General features: G+C 42.1%; 4 protein-coding genes across 4 annotated transcripts; 2 read left to right on the top strand and 2 right to left on the bottom strand.

Moving 5' to 3' along the window:
- The first annotated feature begins 300 nt into the window (after window positions 1–300).
- Window positions 301–714, top strand: LOC6573729. The gene has a single exon (XM_001999752.4). It carries the CDS (start codon window positions 316–318, stop codon window positions 607–609), a length of 294 nt encoding a protein of 97 aa, XP_001999788.1. The 5' UTR covers window positions 301–315; the 3' UTR covers window positions 610–714.
- Window positions 627–3,074, bottom strand: LOC6573730 (S-phase kinase-associated protein 2). Its single transcript, XM_001999753.4, has 5 exons — window positions 2,920–3,074; window positions 1,701–2,658; window positions 1,235–1,640; window positions 1,010–1,169; window positions 627–935 (listed from the first exon to the last, which is right to left on the bottom strand). The coding sequence occupies exons 1-5, from the start codon at window positions 2,976–2,978 to the stop codon at window positions 749–751; spliced, it is 1,770 nt and encodes a 589-aa protein (XP_001999789.2). The 5' UTR covers window positions 2,979–3,074; the 3' UTR covers window positions 627–748.
- A 49-nt stretch (window positions 3,075–3,123) lies between these two features.
- On the top strand, window positions 3,124–4,785 carry LOC6573731. Its single transcript, XM_001999754.4, has 3 exons — window positions 3,124–3,359; window positions 3,538–3,764; window positions 3,825–4,785. Exons 1-3 carry the CDS (start codon window positions 3,274–3,276, stop codon window positions 4,283–4,285), a joined length of 774 nt encoding a protein of 257 aa, XP_001999790.3. The 5' UTR covers window positions 3,124–3,273; the 3' UTR covers window positions 4,286–4,785.
- Window positions 4,786–9,721: 4,936 nt separating this feature from the next.
- Window positions 9,722–11,381, bottom strand: LOC6573732 (zinc finger protein 420). The gene is made up of 2 exons (XM_001999755.4): window positions 10,608–11,381; window positions 9,722–10,533 (listed from the first exon to the last, which is right to left on the bottom strand). The coding sequence occupies exons 1-2, from the start codon at window positions 11,242–11,244 to the stop codon at window positions 10,295–10,297; spliced, it is 876 nt and encodes a 291-aa protein (XP_001999791.1). The 5' UTR covers window positions 11,245–11,381; the 3' UTR covers window positions 9,722–10,294.
- Between the last annotated feature and the right edge of the window lie 3,653 nt (window positions 11,382–15,034).

Raw genomic sequence — 15,034 nt, 5'->3', positions numbered from 1 at the left:
ATAGCAATATACTACAATTATATATTGATATTAGTTATAAAATGTGTAATTAATCAGAAAATTTTCTTTCAATAGTTATAATAGATGGATAACCTGCTATTAATTTGTAATTCATATATTTCACTAAAAACTTCCGACTCTAAAGGAAATTGTACAATTGTTGAGTCATACAGACGTTGTTGTCAAATGTTTGCATACCAGCCAATATCTAAAAGCATTTTCTGGTAAAGATTGCACTTCGTTTGGCTTATCAATGCGCCAAGGTAACTATAAAAGCTGTTAGTCGAGCACTGGTCGAGCATCATTTGCAGTAAAATGAAACTTCAGCTTACTATCTGTTTGGTTCTATTGGCTGCATGCAGTTTGGCTAACGCCTACAACAGCGATGGGCAGCCGGGCTGCAAGACGCAGGAGGAGTTGGACATTGCGATCTTCCGTGATAACTGGGATCCTACATCCTACTGGAAGTGCGAGGCACTCAATGAGCCCGCAAGTAAAATGCGTTGTCCGGATGAGATGGGCTATCTCGATAGCCTGAAGGACTGCGTTAACTGGGATGACTGGAAATGGGAGAAACCAGCTGCTCCGCTCAGCGAGGTCGACGAGTGATTGAAAGATGATTGAAATTGATTGCTAAACGTGACATTTAATTATTGTCATTGAATTGAATATAAATACTGCGCTAAGCGGCATATAAACGCAACAAAAGTAGAATTCATGAAAATTTCAAGTCTGATTTGGTGAGGCCTCAGTCGCGCGTTCGCAGGCCCCAAATGGAGGTGCGACGCGTGCCCACAGTTGGGCGTCCCACCGAGCTGTGTATAAACTTGTTGATTCCAATTTTGGGCATTTGCTTCTCCAGCACCTCCATGGCGGCATCCGAAAGCATGCCGAAAATGTCCAGATAAGTAAGTGACGTCATTTTCTTTAGTTCTCTAAATTTGAGGGATACAGAGAAAATGTTTAGAGTGAATCCTATGACCTTCGTGGTGAACTTGGATTAGCTTACATAAAACTAGCAGCGGGTATGAGATAGCAGCGCGAAACAGACAAGTATTCAAGACTGTTGAATTTCATGATTGAAGTGAGGGCCGCAGGCGTCAGACTATTGCAGTCTGAAAGATCGAGTTCAAGCAGTTGGGGGCAGCGCTTCTGCAGTGTGGCCACATCTGAAAGCCGAAAAAGATAAATGTCAAATCGGTACGAGTCTATTCAATATTTGTGGGATACTTACGTATATCGAAGAGCACACGCCTGCAGCCGGCCACGTTCAATCTGATCACATTGGACGGTATGTGAGTAACCAGTGCGGTTACAGCATCAGCGCTCAAATCAGTCCAAGATATGTTTAGGCTGTTCAGTTTGGTTAGCGACTCCATCATTTGGCCAACGCTGTTGGCGTTCAGGCCACTGGCCATCGACAGATTGAGTGTCTCCAGCGAGCTGTTCTGCGCAATCTCACTACAGATTTCATCATTCAACTCGGCGTGCTCCAGGCTAAGTTTCTTCAGTTGCCGACAATGCGCCAGTAATGTGCGCAACGAGCTGAGTGAAATGGAAGCAAGACTTAAGTCCAGATATTGTAGACGCGACTGAAAGTCTATGGACGATGCCTCGTATGTAAACGCCGGATCTTGTATCTGGTGTAAAGATGGTTGAGAATAAATAAAATATATAGAGCAGATTGTTCAATTTTTTACTTCTGCTTGAGCTAGACGAAGTATTGGCATTCCGCGCTTCACCACCTGCTCCAGGGCAGTGGGACGGAGCGTCCGTAGTCCCAAATCCAGACGCGTCCACAGAGTCTCGTCACGTGCACAACGATTGAATCGACGGCAAACGGTGGCTATGCGCAGCAGCGTCTTCTTTGGCAACCATTTGAAAATATCCAGCAAAATCTCGTCGGACAATTTGTCAAAGTAGTTGATGCCGCTGCTAATGTGGGCGCTCATCGCGGGCGTTCGGTAGACAAAGAAGTTTTCTGTGGCCGCCAGTCGGCTTGTCAGCGTTTGCGGTGGCGGTGGTGCTCCTTGTGCTGCTGTTGGTGCTTGCGTGGGTTTCTTTTGCCTCAGCGCCTGCTTGCTGGTCGAGGGCAGTAGGCTAAGGGGCGACTGTTGCTGTTGCGGCGGCGGCTGCTGCTGCGGTGCAGGTGGCAGCAAGGGCTCAATTTGATTATTGCATGTGACTGTGGCAAGGGGATTTCTGGTCCGTTTGCTGGGTGAGTTGGAGTTGCTGCTGCATTCGCTATTGGCCAGCGCCGTTCGCTTCGCCTGGGCCAGAGCGTGCAGCTTCTCAGCCGACTGTTGCAGCGTACGTTCCTGAGTATCTTCGCTGAACACCTCAATAATAGTGTTGTCGAGCGTAGATGCAGTCGAGTTCAGACTCAAGCGCGCCTGCTGGTGTGCCATGCGCGCCACATTGGTGCAGGGCGTAGTCTCATTGGAGTTCTCATCGCTGGTTGTGCTCACTGCGAGTGCAATTGCTGACAGAGCAGATGAGCTGCTCTCCTCAGAGTCCAACATCCCGATGCCCATTTCTTCCAGTGCCTCAAAGGTCAGCACTGACGGGGAGGAGGTATGCTCGTAAGCCGACGTCGTTTTGGTTGGGGGCACAGCGGCTGCAGCGCCGATTGAGCCGTTCTTACTTGTCGAGCGTTTTCTGCAACATGTTGGAAATAGGGTTTGAGGGGTATTTAATGAAAAGTGCTCGGCGCGCAACTACGGGACAGTTGCTTGGTCAGCACGGGTCAAGCACCTTTCAATTATATGCTGGCCCCGTTTCGCTGCTGCTCTTGCTTTTTATTTAGCAATACATTCATGTGACGTCACTGGAATAGTTCGCGCCATTTGATGACCCGCCTTTGCATGCACACTTGATTTGTGGGCTATCGTGCATGTACATTATTATGGATATATTTACCTGGCTACGGGACACAGATTTTCAATGTTTTCGGCTCCTTTGTGCTTGCGGCCACTCATATTTATTAAAGATTTTCTCTTTTTGTCACGCACAAATTACGCGCAATTTTTGTATGCAGCGTTGCCATATGTTCCATTCAATACATTTTGCTGTAGTGCTGCCAGACAGTGAGTAAATGAAATGTTCGGTACACATTATCCAACACTAAGAAATCATAGGGAAAACACAACAGAGTTCACAAAACGGCTGGAAAAATCATACATTAACTTAACAAAGAATCAAACACTAATTTAATAACCAATCACAGATATACGCATAAATTGCACAAAATATGAGAGGAGAATTTCGAGGCCAATGATACAAAGGTATATTGAGGAATACGAAGGTGATAATTACAACGACGACACTCGCGTTCCTTCCCGCAAAGCCACTTTCGCAAGGTGAGTGAATTTCACAGCAGGCTCTGCTTTTGTTGCTGTTTTGTGCTGCGTTTTCTTTGTTGTAGCCAGTGAAATTGTGGCTAGAATGAAAACGCTTACGCATAAGCAGCAAAATATTTTCAATTACCTAAGCAAAAACAAGAAATATGATAACTTTCCATTTTATGCACATTCGTAGATCTGTAAAGATGAGTCTACGCACGCGCGCCCTTGTGTTCTCTACATTCTTTGGCAGTTGCCTGGCCATCGGATTACTGTTGACCAGTATGACAACCAATCACTGGGTGCGCGCCTATCCGCGGCGCACCAATACTACAGAAGCTAAGGGCGACGTCAATTTTGGTTTGTTTTATGGTAACCAGAACTTGAATCCTGGTTTTGGAGTACGAAACAATCAGGTTGATGGTGAGGCTTTTGTTCATTTCAATAGAAGCGTAAATATGAACCAATCTTAATTTTCCACAGTTTACTCCTTCATTCGCACCGAGCATGGCGACACTAGCTTTTGGCTGTGGTTGCTTACGACACTTGGCACAGGCTTTGGACTGTTGGCGTGCACTATAGCTGCCATAGCCGCTGTGCTGAAGTCAGCGTCAGCAGCTAAGAAAGGCGGCACCATGCTGCTCCTGTTGGCTTCAAACATTTCTGCGGCAGGTGCGCAGATGGTTGCATTCTTGGCATGGCTGGTGCAGTTCTATCAGTATCTCATTCACAATGTTCTCTTAACGGAGCACCAGCAACAGCATTGGTACAGCACCGGACTGGCCCATCTGGGCTACAGCTTCTATCTGGTTGTTATTTCGACCATTGTGGTCTTCATAAATATAACGATTCTGCTCTATGCTAGACGGCGCGAACGTCGTGATCGTCATCGTTCGGAGCCGCTGAGCAAAGACAAGAATCAGGCGGCCATAATGCTCTACTAGGCAGAAAGCTGTAGCAAGTATAATCCAAATATAACCTCAAATGAAAATGTTCGATCAAGCGATGCAGAAACGCGCACCACGTAATCTCAGCGGCTCAATTGTTTGTGCCTTACTTAAAGATGCCCCTTGCATGCCACAATATATATTTCATTTACACATATCCAGATATATGTATAATATATAAATACATATATGTATTTATCGTAGTCTATAAGCCAACCTACATATGTACATATGTTAAGTCTGATTAGCACTTTGATTGCACAACAAATGTTGAAGAAACAAACAAGCTATACAACTTAAACATATATTTTTACACATATTTATATCTACATATACATACAGATACTTAAAATTTGATACTCGATGCATTTTATACTCGAATGTACTTTATATACTCGTACTCGTTTTATATAAACTTTTTGGTTTACGAATAATCGGTCGATGCCGTTCTATCAGTATACAAATAAAACAACAGTCATTGATAAGATATAAATATATCTCATTTAAGTGTTTTGTTTTACACATTGTCTATTTGTACGTAGACCCCACGGGACGAAGGCAGCAACTGCAGTAGCACACGCTACGCCGCGGGACAACTTCCGTGGTGGCAAAACAGCAGATAATGATAAAAAGATCTTGGAGAATATGGAACTTCAAAAGAAAATCAGTCCGTGTGGCATTTGGTTGATGAATTGCTCAACACTTTTGACTTTTACCAACTGTCACAACAATTTCCTCAATGTAATTAAACTGTTCCAGCTAATTGCTGAACAGGACCACACCACAGGCATCAAAATCCAAGTGTCATCGCATTGCATTTCGCAAACAAATCAATTATCTTTTTTTTTCTATTTTCTATTTTCAATTTTTTTTTTTTTTAACTTGTGCAAACTGTTTTGTCGTATTTCTGAGGACCCCTGACTGATGGCTGATGGCTGTTTCCTTGCAAGGACAATTTGTGTGTGGCTTTGTCTTGTGCTGCGAGAAACACTTCCTATTTCTATTCGATTTCATGCCCATGACAAAACGGCACAGGATCGGGCTGCTTCCTTTGGCCCAATCGAGCCAATTATGTCATCATTAGTTTTGATTAGTTTGTTGGCTCATTGCGATGGGAAAACAGCGCAGACAAAGCCGTTTGTTTTGAACTTTGTGGCACTTCCGGCACCACCTACTGTTTACCTTCTTGGCCTGTTGTCCAGCTGGGCGCTGTATGTTGTTGTTTTGGTCGATTTTCGGTTTGAATTGACTGCAATTGCATAATAATGATGAACGTGTTTCTAATTAAGGGTGCATCAGGGCTAGGCATTGGGCCCACAATACCCCTGCAAGCCGGCATGCTGATATCAACTGCTGACTTGCATATCTGTCTCTGATGTTTGCTCGGGCCGACTATCTCTTAGTGAGTGACTGTGGTTTATCTGGGCAAACAGATTAGGGCTCACCTTGTGCCATGTGCGTGGAATAACCATATGAGTATTTCGGTCCTATGTACCACATACATACATGTACATATATGTACATACATATAACATGTGTGAATGCATATGCATATGCATATGCATGCGTATGCAGCTATCTCTATTCATGCATTGCGCAGAGTTGTGCAAGTCCCGGCGTTAGGATTACGTTCCAAATTGCATACATTTGCAGTGTAAGATAATGAGGAGATATGGTCATTAGCTGCGGTGAGTCCTCAGCAAGAGATTAGACAGCAGACAATCGACTTATTATGAGTGTTTATGCAGATAAACGCATCGTTTAGCGCTTGTCGGGACATACCCACTTTTCCGCCTAGGATTAGCCTAAACACTTGGAAAATACGATTGGAAATCGGCAATGCCAGCCGTTGATAAGTAGCTGGAAATGTTGGGCAATGTGTGGCTGGCTCTGGAAGCGTGGCCTGTACAAATATAATTAGCGGGAAAGTCTTATAATCGGAACGAACACAAAATAAAATAAAACTGAATAGAATAGAATTACCAACATGCCAGCCACAGCTACAGTCGCAGCTACAGCCACAGCCACACACGTTGAGCTCCGTGGCATATTCTAGGCAACTGCGTCGATTGTGGCACTTTACTCGTGTATTCGATACAAATCCATTTCTTTACACGAATTTGTCTTTGCTTTATTTTTATTCTACTTTTTATGGGTTAGTCTGTCTTCCCCTATTTGGATTTGTGAAAGTATTTCCAGCAACCGCAAACAAGCGAGCCAAAGAAAGCCAACAAGAGGGCCAGACAGGCTGTCTCCTATTCCAATGCGCCTTGCTGCTGCTGCTGCCCAATAAATTTTCCAATTAAATGGATCCTCTGACACTTTGTACAAAACGTCAGCGCACAGGCACCACGGCTACTACTACTGTCTGTACCCCCTGCCAGCCCCTGGTTGTGTGTGAGTGTGTGTGTCCCTGTGGTTGTGTGTGTGTGTGCGTGTGCTTATGCATATAGGGGATGAGGGTTGTTCCTTGAGGGGTTGAAACCCATCAACGCACTCTGCTTGGCCAAGAACTGGCGCTGTGAAAGGTAGCAATCGCATTTCTACGCTGTTATACCCATCGGGCCGACGACTCCATTTTTTTTTTTTATGCACTGCTCTCTCTTTTTTTTTGCACTGCCCATTCAATTGCTGTGCTATTGTTGCATTGCGAAATTATGGCCCGTATATTTCTCTATTAGGGCACAAAATACATTTCAATTTCTCAGTCTGACGCGCTGTGTGGCCTGGCTAGAAAGTATGCTAGAAGACACAACGTCTTCTGGTCCACATAGCTGGCAATTATACGAGCATAGTTGCGGAATTTGTGGACCACCCGATGACTTTTGTTTGGCCTTTTTGTGGTCATGAATGGCATATAGGCTAGTGCCTCCTACATGGCAATTGTCCTCAAGACGTCAGTGGGTTATTGATAGCCAAACTACTTTCTTGTTAGGAAGTGACTCTGTCTGATATTGTTGTGGAACAATACTATCTTGTTTACGTTTATAGTTGAGCAATTATATTTCTTTCCTCGATTTAAATTCCTGGGAAATGCTGGAGGGATTGCAAAGTTCCTTAACGTCTCTATATATGTGACACAAAAAATATTACGAAATGAAGTACGACAGTTCATTTAATTTGTGAGACCTGCTTGAAAGTTACTCTAACTTGAGGAGAAATTGTTAAAAGTTATTAAATAATATTATATATAATTAAATTTTTAAATAAAATATAAGGTTATTTAAATAATTAATTGCAATAGAAATTACCGCATTTATTAAAAGTGAATTAAAAATATAAATGAGATGTCTATTATAATTTAAAAGAATTAAATGAACTTGGACTCTTACTCAGTATCAAGATATACATAGTTATTTACATGGGTATACATATTTAAAAATATTAAAAATTAGTGTATCAGTATGTTAAATGCAATGAATAAATAAATAAAATATTCTTCGAATGTAAAATTTATATAAATCAGTTTTATGATGATATTTATGCAAATGTAATTTTTCCAAACAAAAAGTAGTGTTTAATTTTTTGCATGAAAAGAAGAATATTTTTGCAAATTTTTTAAGTCATTAGTAGGTAAATTCAAGCCTTTTATCCTGTTCTTCTTGGCCTTAGAACACTTTTTTCCTAAATAGTGATCTATTATTAATGATATCTATCATTGATTATATTAACAGCAACGTAATAAATTCTTTGCATTTTTGGACTAAGAGCTCATCTAAGATTAGTTAGTCAATATAATCATATATATAAATTTTTTTTTTTTTCCTTTTTTATTTCGATTATACCACTAGTTGAAGGACTTACTTTGTGTTTCGCTGTCAAAGAAATTAATTAACCGCATATAGGTAGGTATCATTTAGCTATATGTATATGTATCTAACTTTAAAGTATTTTTAATACAAATAAATAATGCTTATATTGTCTATGTTTAGATAAAACTAGTTAAATGCCTTATATACATATACAAATGAACTAAATTTGCTTTTGTTATGCCTATATATATGTATGTATGTCTCCTATATACATACATCATCATTTAAAAGTTGCCTATTATTCAACGTTTGAGAATGTGATTGACATCGATAAATGATATGTATTTATGGACTTTATACAAATTTAAAGCATCTTCCCACACTTCAGAGTAAAGAATTCTACCCATGCTCTAATTAATTGGCAGCAATTAAAGGACAATACTTAGCAAACATCGCTGTCAATATCGAAAGAGATCCATTCGAAATGCTGACGAAAAGCGTATCATCTTGAGAAATGGGTATTTGAACTAGTTGCCGTCCGCTGGGTTTGGCCAAGTGCTCAAAGTGTGGCCGCTGTGTCTGCTGCAAACAGAATTACAGAAATCAATGGGACATATTATTAGTTAGATCATTGTGCCACTTGTGTTGCAGCAGCAGCAGCAGCAACAACAACAACAACGACGAAGACGTCGCACTGTCTGGCAGAAAATCTTCTCAGGACTGACCAGGGTGGACAGGTAGATGTAGATGCGATGCGGGACCTGCACGCCTCTATCAAGCGACCGTATTGCCATTGTCTGGCTGTCTGTGGAAAAGGTTGAGAGGCAGTGCCCACCGGTCTGCTACGGTTAACAAAATTGCATCTATTGTGCACACGTAGAAGTCACATTGATATTGTGGACCCGGGGTACATATAAATTCCAAATTGTTGTCAGAGCAGACTTTGTGTCTATCGCACTTACTTGCTCAGGTGGGCCACTCGCCATTGTCCTTATGAATGACGCAAGCTGTCGTGTGAGTAATGGCAAGGATACGTGAACAATTGCAACAGACTCCTCCACAGACTGTGAGAAAACTGTGTGAATCGCTTGTCGTTCGATCTGAAATCAAGTCAGCTCTAATATTTCTACACAGATAGATGGAACATTATTACAAAAGATGGATTGGTTATGGCTGAAAAGTTAGAATTGCTTGTCTAAAGACTTTCTGGGCCTGGGCGTTTGACTTGACCTAAATTAATGGTTATTTTTCTCTAGTTTTCTTTTTGTGATTTTTGTGAATGAATTTTCGCAGATTTTGTCCAAATGACTTGGGAGTTTCAACCCTTTGATGAGGATGCATCAAATGTGCCGACGAATGCAAACTGCAAATTTGGCTTTGATTTTACCGGCATGATTCGCATAATTTGCAAAATGATCTGGTTAGTGGGAAGTGACAGTCATTAGGCCATTGCCAAAATGGCCGTGAAATTGTAAATAATAATATAGATTATATATGTATATGAATGTATGTATATTCATATTTATATGGGTATTGATGAATGAAAAAAAATTCTATTTACTATTTTCACTCAAGAGAATTTCTCTTCTGTTTTGAATTCCAAGATTCCAGATGAAAAGATAAAGAAGTAATTGTTTTTTTTTTCAAATGTTTTATATATTCTTTTTTTTTTTTTTTTTTTTTGTAAACATAAATCGTATATTATAGCTCTGAATATTTAACTAGGCATTTAAATGTAAATCGTATATTGCTATTAACCGCATTCAGCATGTAAAAATGTGAAAAATATTCTTATATATGTATATATAAATGTAGATGTCTCTTAAAACTCTTAATCGCTTAGCATAGGAGAAAGGATCACTTAAGGATTTATTTACACAAGTGTGGGTTTTTTACGACGCTTCTACCTCACGTCACGTAGTGGAAATGTAAATATTCATTATAAAATAAATAGCTCAATATTTGCATATATCGTCATGGATATCTATCTGTATCGTCTTTATGATTGTTTGCATAGATTGGTGCTGAGGTAGTTGGTTTAAGTGCGCCTTGATGCGCCAGGTACGCCTGAGGTAGATGCACAGAGCTAGAGTATTGGCCGGCATTGAGTTATTTGTTGTTGTTGTTGCTTAGTTGGTTTGTTGGTAGTTGTTTGTTGCGTTTTTAATGCGTGCAAGCGCTTCACAGATCGCTGAAGCTGTAGCTGTAGTTGTAGCTGAGGTTGTGGCTGGGGCTGGGGTCGGGGGTCAGCTGCTTAGTAGCCATAGAGATATGGATACATGGGCATAAAGATGGCCGGTCCCAGCTGACGCTCTTGCGGCATATGCGTCTTCATGTGCTTCTTGAGGTGGTCACGCCGTCCGAACTTCTTGCCACAGGCGCTGCACGGATACGGACGCAGACCGGAATGAATGCGCTTGTGCCGGGTCAGCTCCTCGTTGCGTGTGAAGGTCTTGCCGCAGGTTTCTACGTCGCATTTGAATGGTCGTTCGCCTGTAAGCAGAGGAAATAGGGAAAATAGAAGTTAGTAAAGCAGGCGGAGGATCCTTCAGTTCAGTGAAACTTACCGGTATGAATGCGGATGTGTCCCTTCAGCTGGCCATTGTTTGAGAAGGCTACGTCGCAGTGGGGGCACTTGAATTTCTTTGGGCGCTGCTTGCGGGCATTCAGTGCCTTCAGCTGGGCATCCTCGGCCATGACACGAGCGTACTCCTGCTCCATCAGGCCCAGCGTGAACGGGTCCATGCCAAAGGCAGCAGCGGCTGGGGTATTGGCGGCGGCAGCGGCCGCAGCTGCTGCGGCGGCATAGTACAAGTCGTTGGCGGGCATGAATGGCGCTGGCTGCGGCGACAGCTGCTGTGGCGCCACAGCTGAGGAGGCTGGAAATGTTGGCTGGGGCGTGGCATCTAGCAGAGGAGTCGATGTCCGTGTGTAGCTGTTGTTTAGGCCATCCTCATAGCTGGATTTACTGCTGCTGCTGCTCCTGCAGCTGCTGCTCGATGAGGATGAGGAGGACTCGCGGTCGCTATCCTGTCCATAGCAGCAGCTACTGCTGCTGGGCAGCTCCGTTTTGATGGTCACTGTTTCGGGCTCACGTTCACGTTTCACGGCCCTGGCGGGCGCTGCTGGAATCTGGCGTTGCGTATCCCAGGGACGGAACAGGCGCGAGTACGTTTGCGGTGGATGCATGTTAATTGTCGACATAATCGTTGTTTCTTATTCTTATATGAGAAAAATCACTGTTTCACTTGGGCGGAGGAACACTTGGCGTGCAATTGCGTAGGCGGAGCGGTGTGTGTGCGTTGCAAGATCTCAACTCGAACTGAGCTCTCTCCGCCGAGCGGCACACAATTTAAAGAGATTTTTTTCATTGAACGTTAAGGTCCTGGCAGTATAGGCCTACCTAGCGGCCTACCTACGCACGCACACGCACACACACACACACACATGCACACATTGAGAGCATCCGTTGCCTGCTTCATTCATTGATTTGCTGCCTATCTGTCTGTGTGAGCGAGAGGCACGCTTCAGGGTTGTTTTTTCGCACCGCACAACAATGGCCGCTCACGCAGACTCAAATACATAGCTACATACACACACACACGCACAGAGAGAGAGACACACGCTGAATTGTATATAATGTACTCACGTATTCTCGCGTTCGCTTTGCTTAGTTTTCATGCCAGCAAATCTAATCGGCTCTCGCAATGGCAGCTTCCTTGACTTTCGCTTTTAATGTGTATATTCCCAGTGATGCGCTACTATTTATTAAGGACATACGTACGCACATATATATAAAATATATATATCTGTATGAATGTGTATGAAAAGAAGTATCTGTTTGCCTCTCTCCTTATTTTTTGTTGTTTTGTAACTCCCAACGGGGTGGAAGTTTAAGCGAAGCATTCATGATTATGAATTTTACGCTTACCTCCCGACAAACCCCCTTATACGCAATTTGATAAAAGTTGTTGTCTTTGAGGCACAAACTGGGCTGGGCTCTGGCCCCCCGGCCCGCCGTGAGCTGAACAAAGCTGCGTTGTAACTTGGTTATCTGTGGGCTGTGGCTGGGTTGATTCGGGCTTGCCCGAAAAATCAAGGGGCTTGCTTTCGCTGCTGCTGCTGCCCTTTTGTGGTGGCAATTTATTATTGAATTAAGTGCTTCTTTCTGGGGGTTGGTCCCGTCTTATGCTTTGCGCTTTGTGGCAACTGTCGTGCTTTAAATATGCAAAATGTGTATCGGGCGCGGTGCGCGTCTATATGTTATATGCTCAGATTTGTAAACGGAGCAAATTGTGGCTTCAATATTCACAGCACATTCTTGGGGGTTTGACTTAAGGTTTGAGCATGTAAAATGGTACAGTTGCTTTAAGTTTATCTCTATGGCTTGTGGGCTTGTGGCTCCAAGGGATGACATGGATATATTGTGGGGCACTTTATGGCCACTGATGGGCGTTTGCTCCCAGCCCCAAGGAGATAAGGACGAAAGTAGATATATTAAGAGATATCGGGTGTTGGTAAGAATAATGTTTCGCAATAGTTTTCAAGAATGGACGGGATAATTGTATGGGTTTATGTAAATGTATATGTATCTTATATGAGAAAATGTACAGCTGGGAGCTTGAAGTCCTTAGAAAAATTAAAAATAAGAGAGAAAAATATTTATTTTCTGAGTAAAATTTAAATGGCAACCACCCTTGGAGAATGTATAGGAAATTTTGTGTATATATTGTAATTATAATTGGGGTTTAAAGGTATTTCATAAAATTTGTAAATAAAATTGCTTAACTGAAAAAACTGGAATTATTTGTTTGTTCTTTATCATTAAGATTCTTCAGCAGAAAAGTTTTGTCCTTGCATTTTCTTAGCGAATCGGTAAAAATTGATGCTGTCATTAATCGATAGTCCAGTTTCTCTATCCGCGATTCTTATGAACGTTGGCTTCATAGTTGAAGCCGCGTCTTCACTTGTCCCACATAAGCCTACCGCTGCGTCATTAGAAACAAAAGGGAAATCATTAGGATTAAGTGCAACTGCTTTGTTCCTCTCAACGCTAATGAATGCAACGGGTGCATTTTGGCTGGGCTGCGCTGCGCTGCATTGCGTCGGGTTAGGTAGGGTTTTAGGGCTGGCTGCATAGGTGATTTTTAGTACCTGCAATAAACTTACAATGCGCCATGGAGATTCATTCACGAGTCGCGTTAGCAGTGCCATGTCGGAGATCGGACTCATTCATAAATGCGCTGTGGCAGGAAACTGAACCGGGCGATCCTGGGTCAGGTAGCTGTAGGTGGGCTGCCGGGCGCGGTGTGGCAGGACCATAAAAAATCCATGAGCTTATTTGTGTAGGCTGGCACTTAGGCAAGCAGCCGCCTTGGATTGGCAACGGGCTTTGGACTTTCCCAGCATGTTTGTCAAATAACGAGCGCGGGATTTTCCACGCATTCGTCGTTCGCATCGGCGTCGGCGTCGGCGTCGCCATTGGCGTCATAAAGTAGCACCTACCTAGAACAATGCAATGCTCATAAATGTGCATTGAAGAGTTTTATAGTGTAATTAAATATGGCACATTTCCAGCCAGGAGCTGTTTCATTCATGGAATATATCGGCGACGCTCTCTTATCGCTACCTGGCCGTAATTAGAGCAAACAATAAGGATATGGCGTCATATTCAAATTTTGATTAATGAGGAAATTTCAGTAGCTCAGCATATGGATATGTGCTAGGCGCCTCATTAGACGGCGACGCTGTGTTGTGGTCAGGGGAAAACACATCCTAACCAAACTGCAAATGCAACTTATGCTAACGTGCTTATCGTCGCATTCCGCTAAACACAGATAAGCCAAGCATAGATCTAGCTCTGGCCCCGATGGATCGTGCATTTCGCTTAAAATTTAGTTTCTTAATCACAATCCGCTTATAGATCAGACTACATCCGGCTCTTTTGGATTAGGGATGAGTGCCATAGGTATTTGAGCGCCTAGAACAGCTTGAATTGATCGCCTCAAGTAATGGACTAGGTGTGATCTTGATACATAGATCAATCTTAATCGGGCTCAACAAGTGATTAGCGTGTGATTCATGTGAGTGTATTAGAGTATATTAGGGGGTTTGGGTTTCTACAAGCCAGAGACTATGCTAAATAGCTAACAACTAAAGTAGTTTTTCATATGGAAACTAGATTTACACAGTTTGTCGTTAGCGGTTATATTTAAATTCGATCCAGTACGTCTTGAATTTATCAATTGAGTACAGCAAAGCATTGGTATAGATATATATGTATATAGCTTATAGCTGCTATTCAATTCTTTTAATTTTGGCTTCAACTTTTCATATTTTTATATGGGTAATATAAATATATGAAAATCTGTAGTTCAAGAGCTTATCAAAATCATATGTATAAAATTCTGTTTCAAAAACATTGGCATTTAACTCGCCTTACATACGTTATAGGGTATCTACCTCTCGAGCATTTTGATTAATAACATCATTGTTTACTCTCATGCACTCAGTAAGAGTCAAGTTCACAGTCAGTGTAACTGGTTTACTAATAGATAAAATTTATTTATGCACATATATATACATGCACACACATACATACATACGTATTTGTTGATAGCCGACTCGCACTTTAACCATATGTAAACAAGTGCATATGTGTATGTATATGAGCTTTCGAAATGTTTGAGAAATTTTTAAATGTTGACCGGCGATATGCCAAAGCTTAATCAAAAGCTTTCAGGCAATAATACGCAATGCTTGATTGAGCAGCTATTTTCTGTAAAAAACGATCCACAGAGTGGAGTAGTTTCGGTTTGCATCGTTGATGAACACTGATGTATTAGTTATCAGATATCAATATTTACTGGTATTGGAAAATTATGATTTTGTATAAGAAACTGAAATCTTCATCCATTCAGCCCAGTGTTAAATCTCTTAAACTGGTTGCTGAAGTATTTGAGTTGATGCCAGAGTTACTTGGGCAATAATACAA

This window comes from Drosophila mojavensis, unplaced genomic scaffold, assembly GCF_018153725.1.
Source record: "Drosophila mojavensis isolate 15081-1352.22 unplaced genomic scaffold, ASM1815372v1 contig_16, whole genome shotgun sequence".
In the NCBI taxonomy this organism is placed as follows: Eukaryota; Metazoa; Arthropoda; class Insecta; order Diptera; family Drosophilidae; genus Drosophila; species Drosophila mojavensis.
The sequence above is the reverse complement of the archived record's forward strand: the minus strand, read 5'-3'. Positions and strand labels throughout refer to the sequence as shown.

What these genes read in the sequence shown, in the direction of transcription:
- LOC6573730 (XM_001999753.4), bottom strand. Translation starts at nt 2,978, where the DNA reads ATGAGTGGCCGCAAGCACAAAGGAGCCGAAAACATTGAAAATCTGTGT. An exon ending in TTCGTCTAGCTCAAGCAGAA is followed by an intron (nt 1,641 to 1,700) that starts GTAAAAAATTGA and finishes TCTTTACACCAG; the next exon opens with ATACAAGATCCGGCGTTTAC. An exon ending in GCGTGTGCTCTTCGATATAC is followed by an intron (nt 1,170 to 1,234) that starts GTAAGTATCCCA and finishes TTCGGCTTTCAG; the next exon opens with ATGTGGCCACACTGCAGAAG.
- LOC6573732 (XM_001999755.4), bottom strand. Translation starts at nt 11,244, where the DNA reads ATGTCGACAATTAACATGCATCCACCGCAAACGTACTCGCGCCTGTTC. An exon ending in ACACATCCGCATTCATACCG is followed by an intron (nt 10,534 to 10,607) that starts GTAAGTTTCACT and finishes CTCTGCTTACAG; the next exon opens with GCGAACGACCATTCAAATGC.
- LOC6573729 (XM_001999752.4), top strand. Translation starts at nt 316, where the DNA reads ATGAAACTTCAGCTTACTATCTGTTTGGTTCTATTGGCTGCATGCAGT.
- LOC6573731 (XM_001999754.4), top strand. Translation starts at nt 3,274, where the DNA reads ATGATACAAAGGTATATTGAGGAATACGAAGGTGATAATTACAACGAC. An exon ending in CGCAAAGCCACTTTCGCAAG is followed by an intron (nt 3,360 to 3,537) that starts GTGAGTGAATTT and finishes GCACATTCGTAG; the next exon opens with ATCTGTAAAGATGAGTCTAC. An exon ending in ACGAAACAATCAGGTTGATG is followed by an intron (nt 3,765 to 3,824) that starts GTGAGGCTTTTG and finishes AATTTTCCACAG; the next exon opens with TTTACTCCTTCATTCGCACC.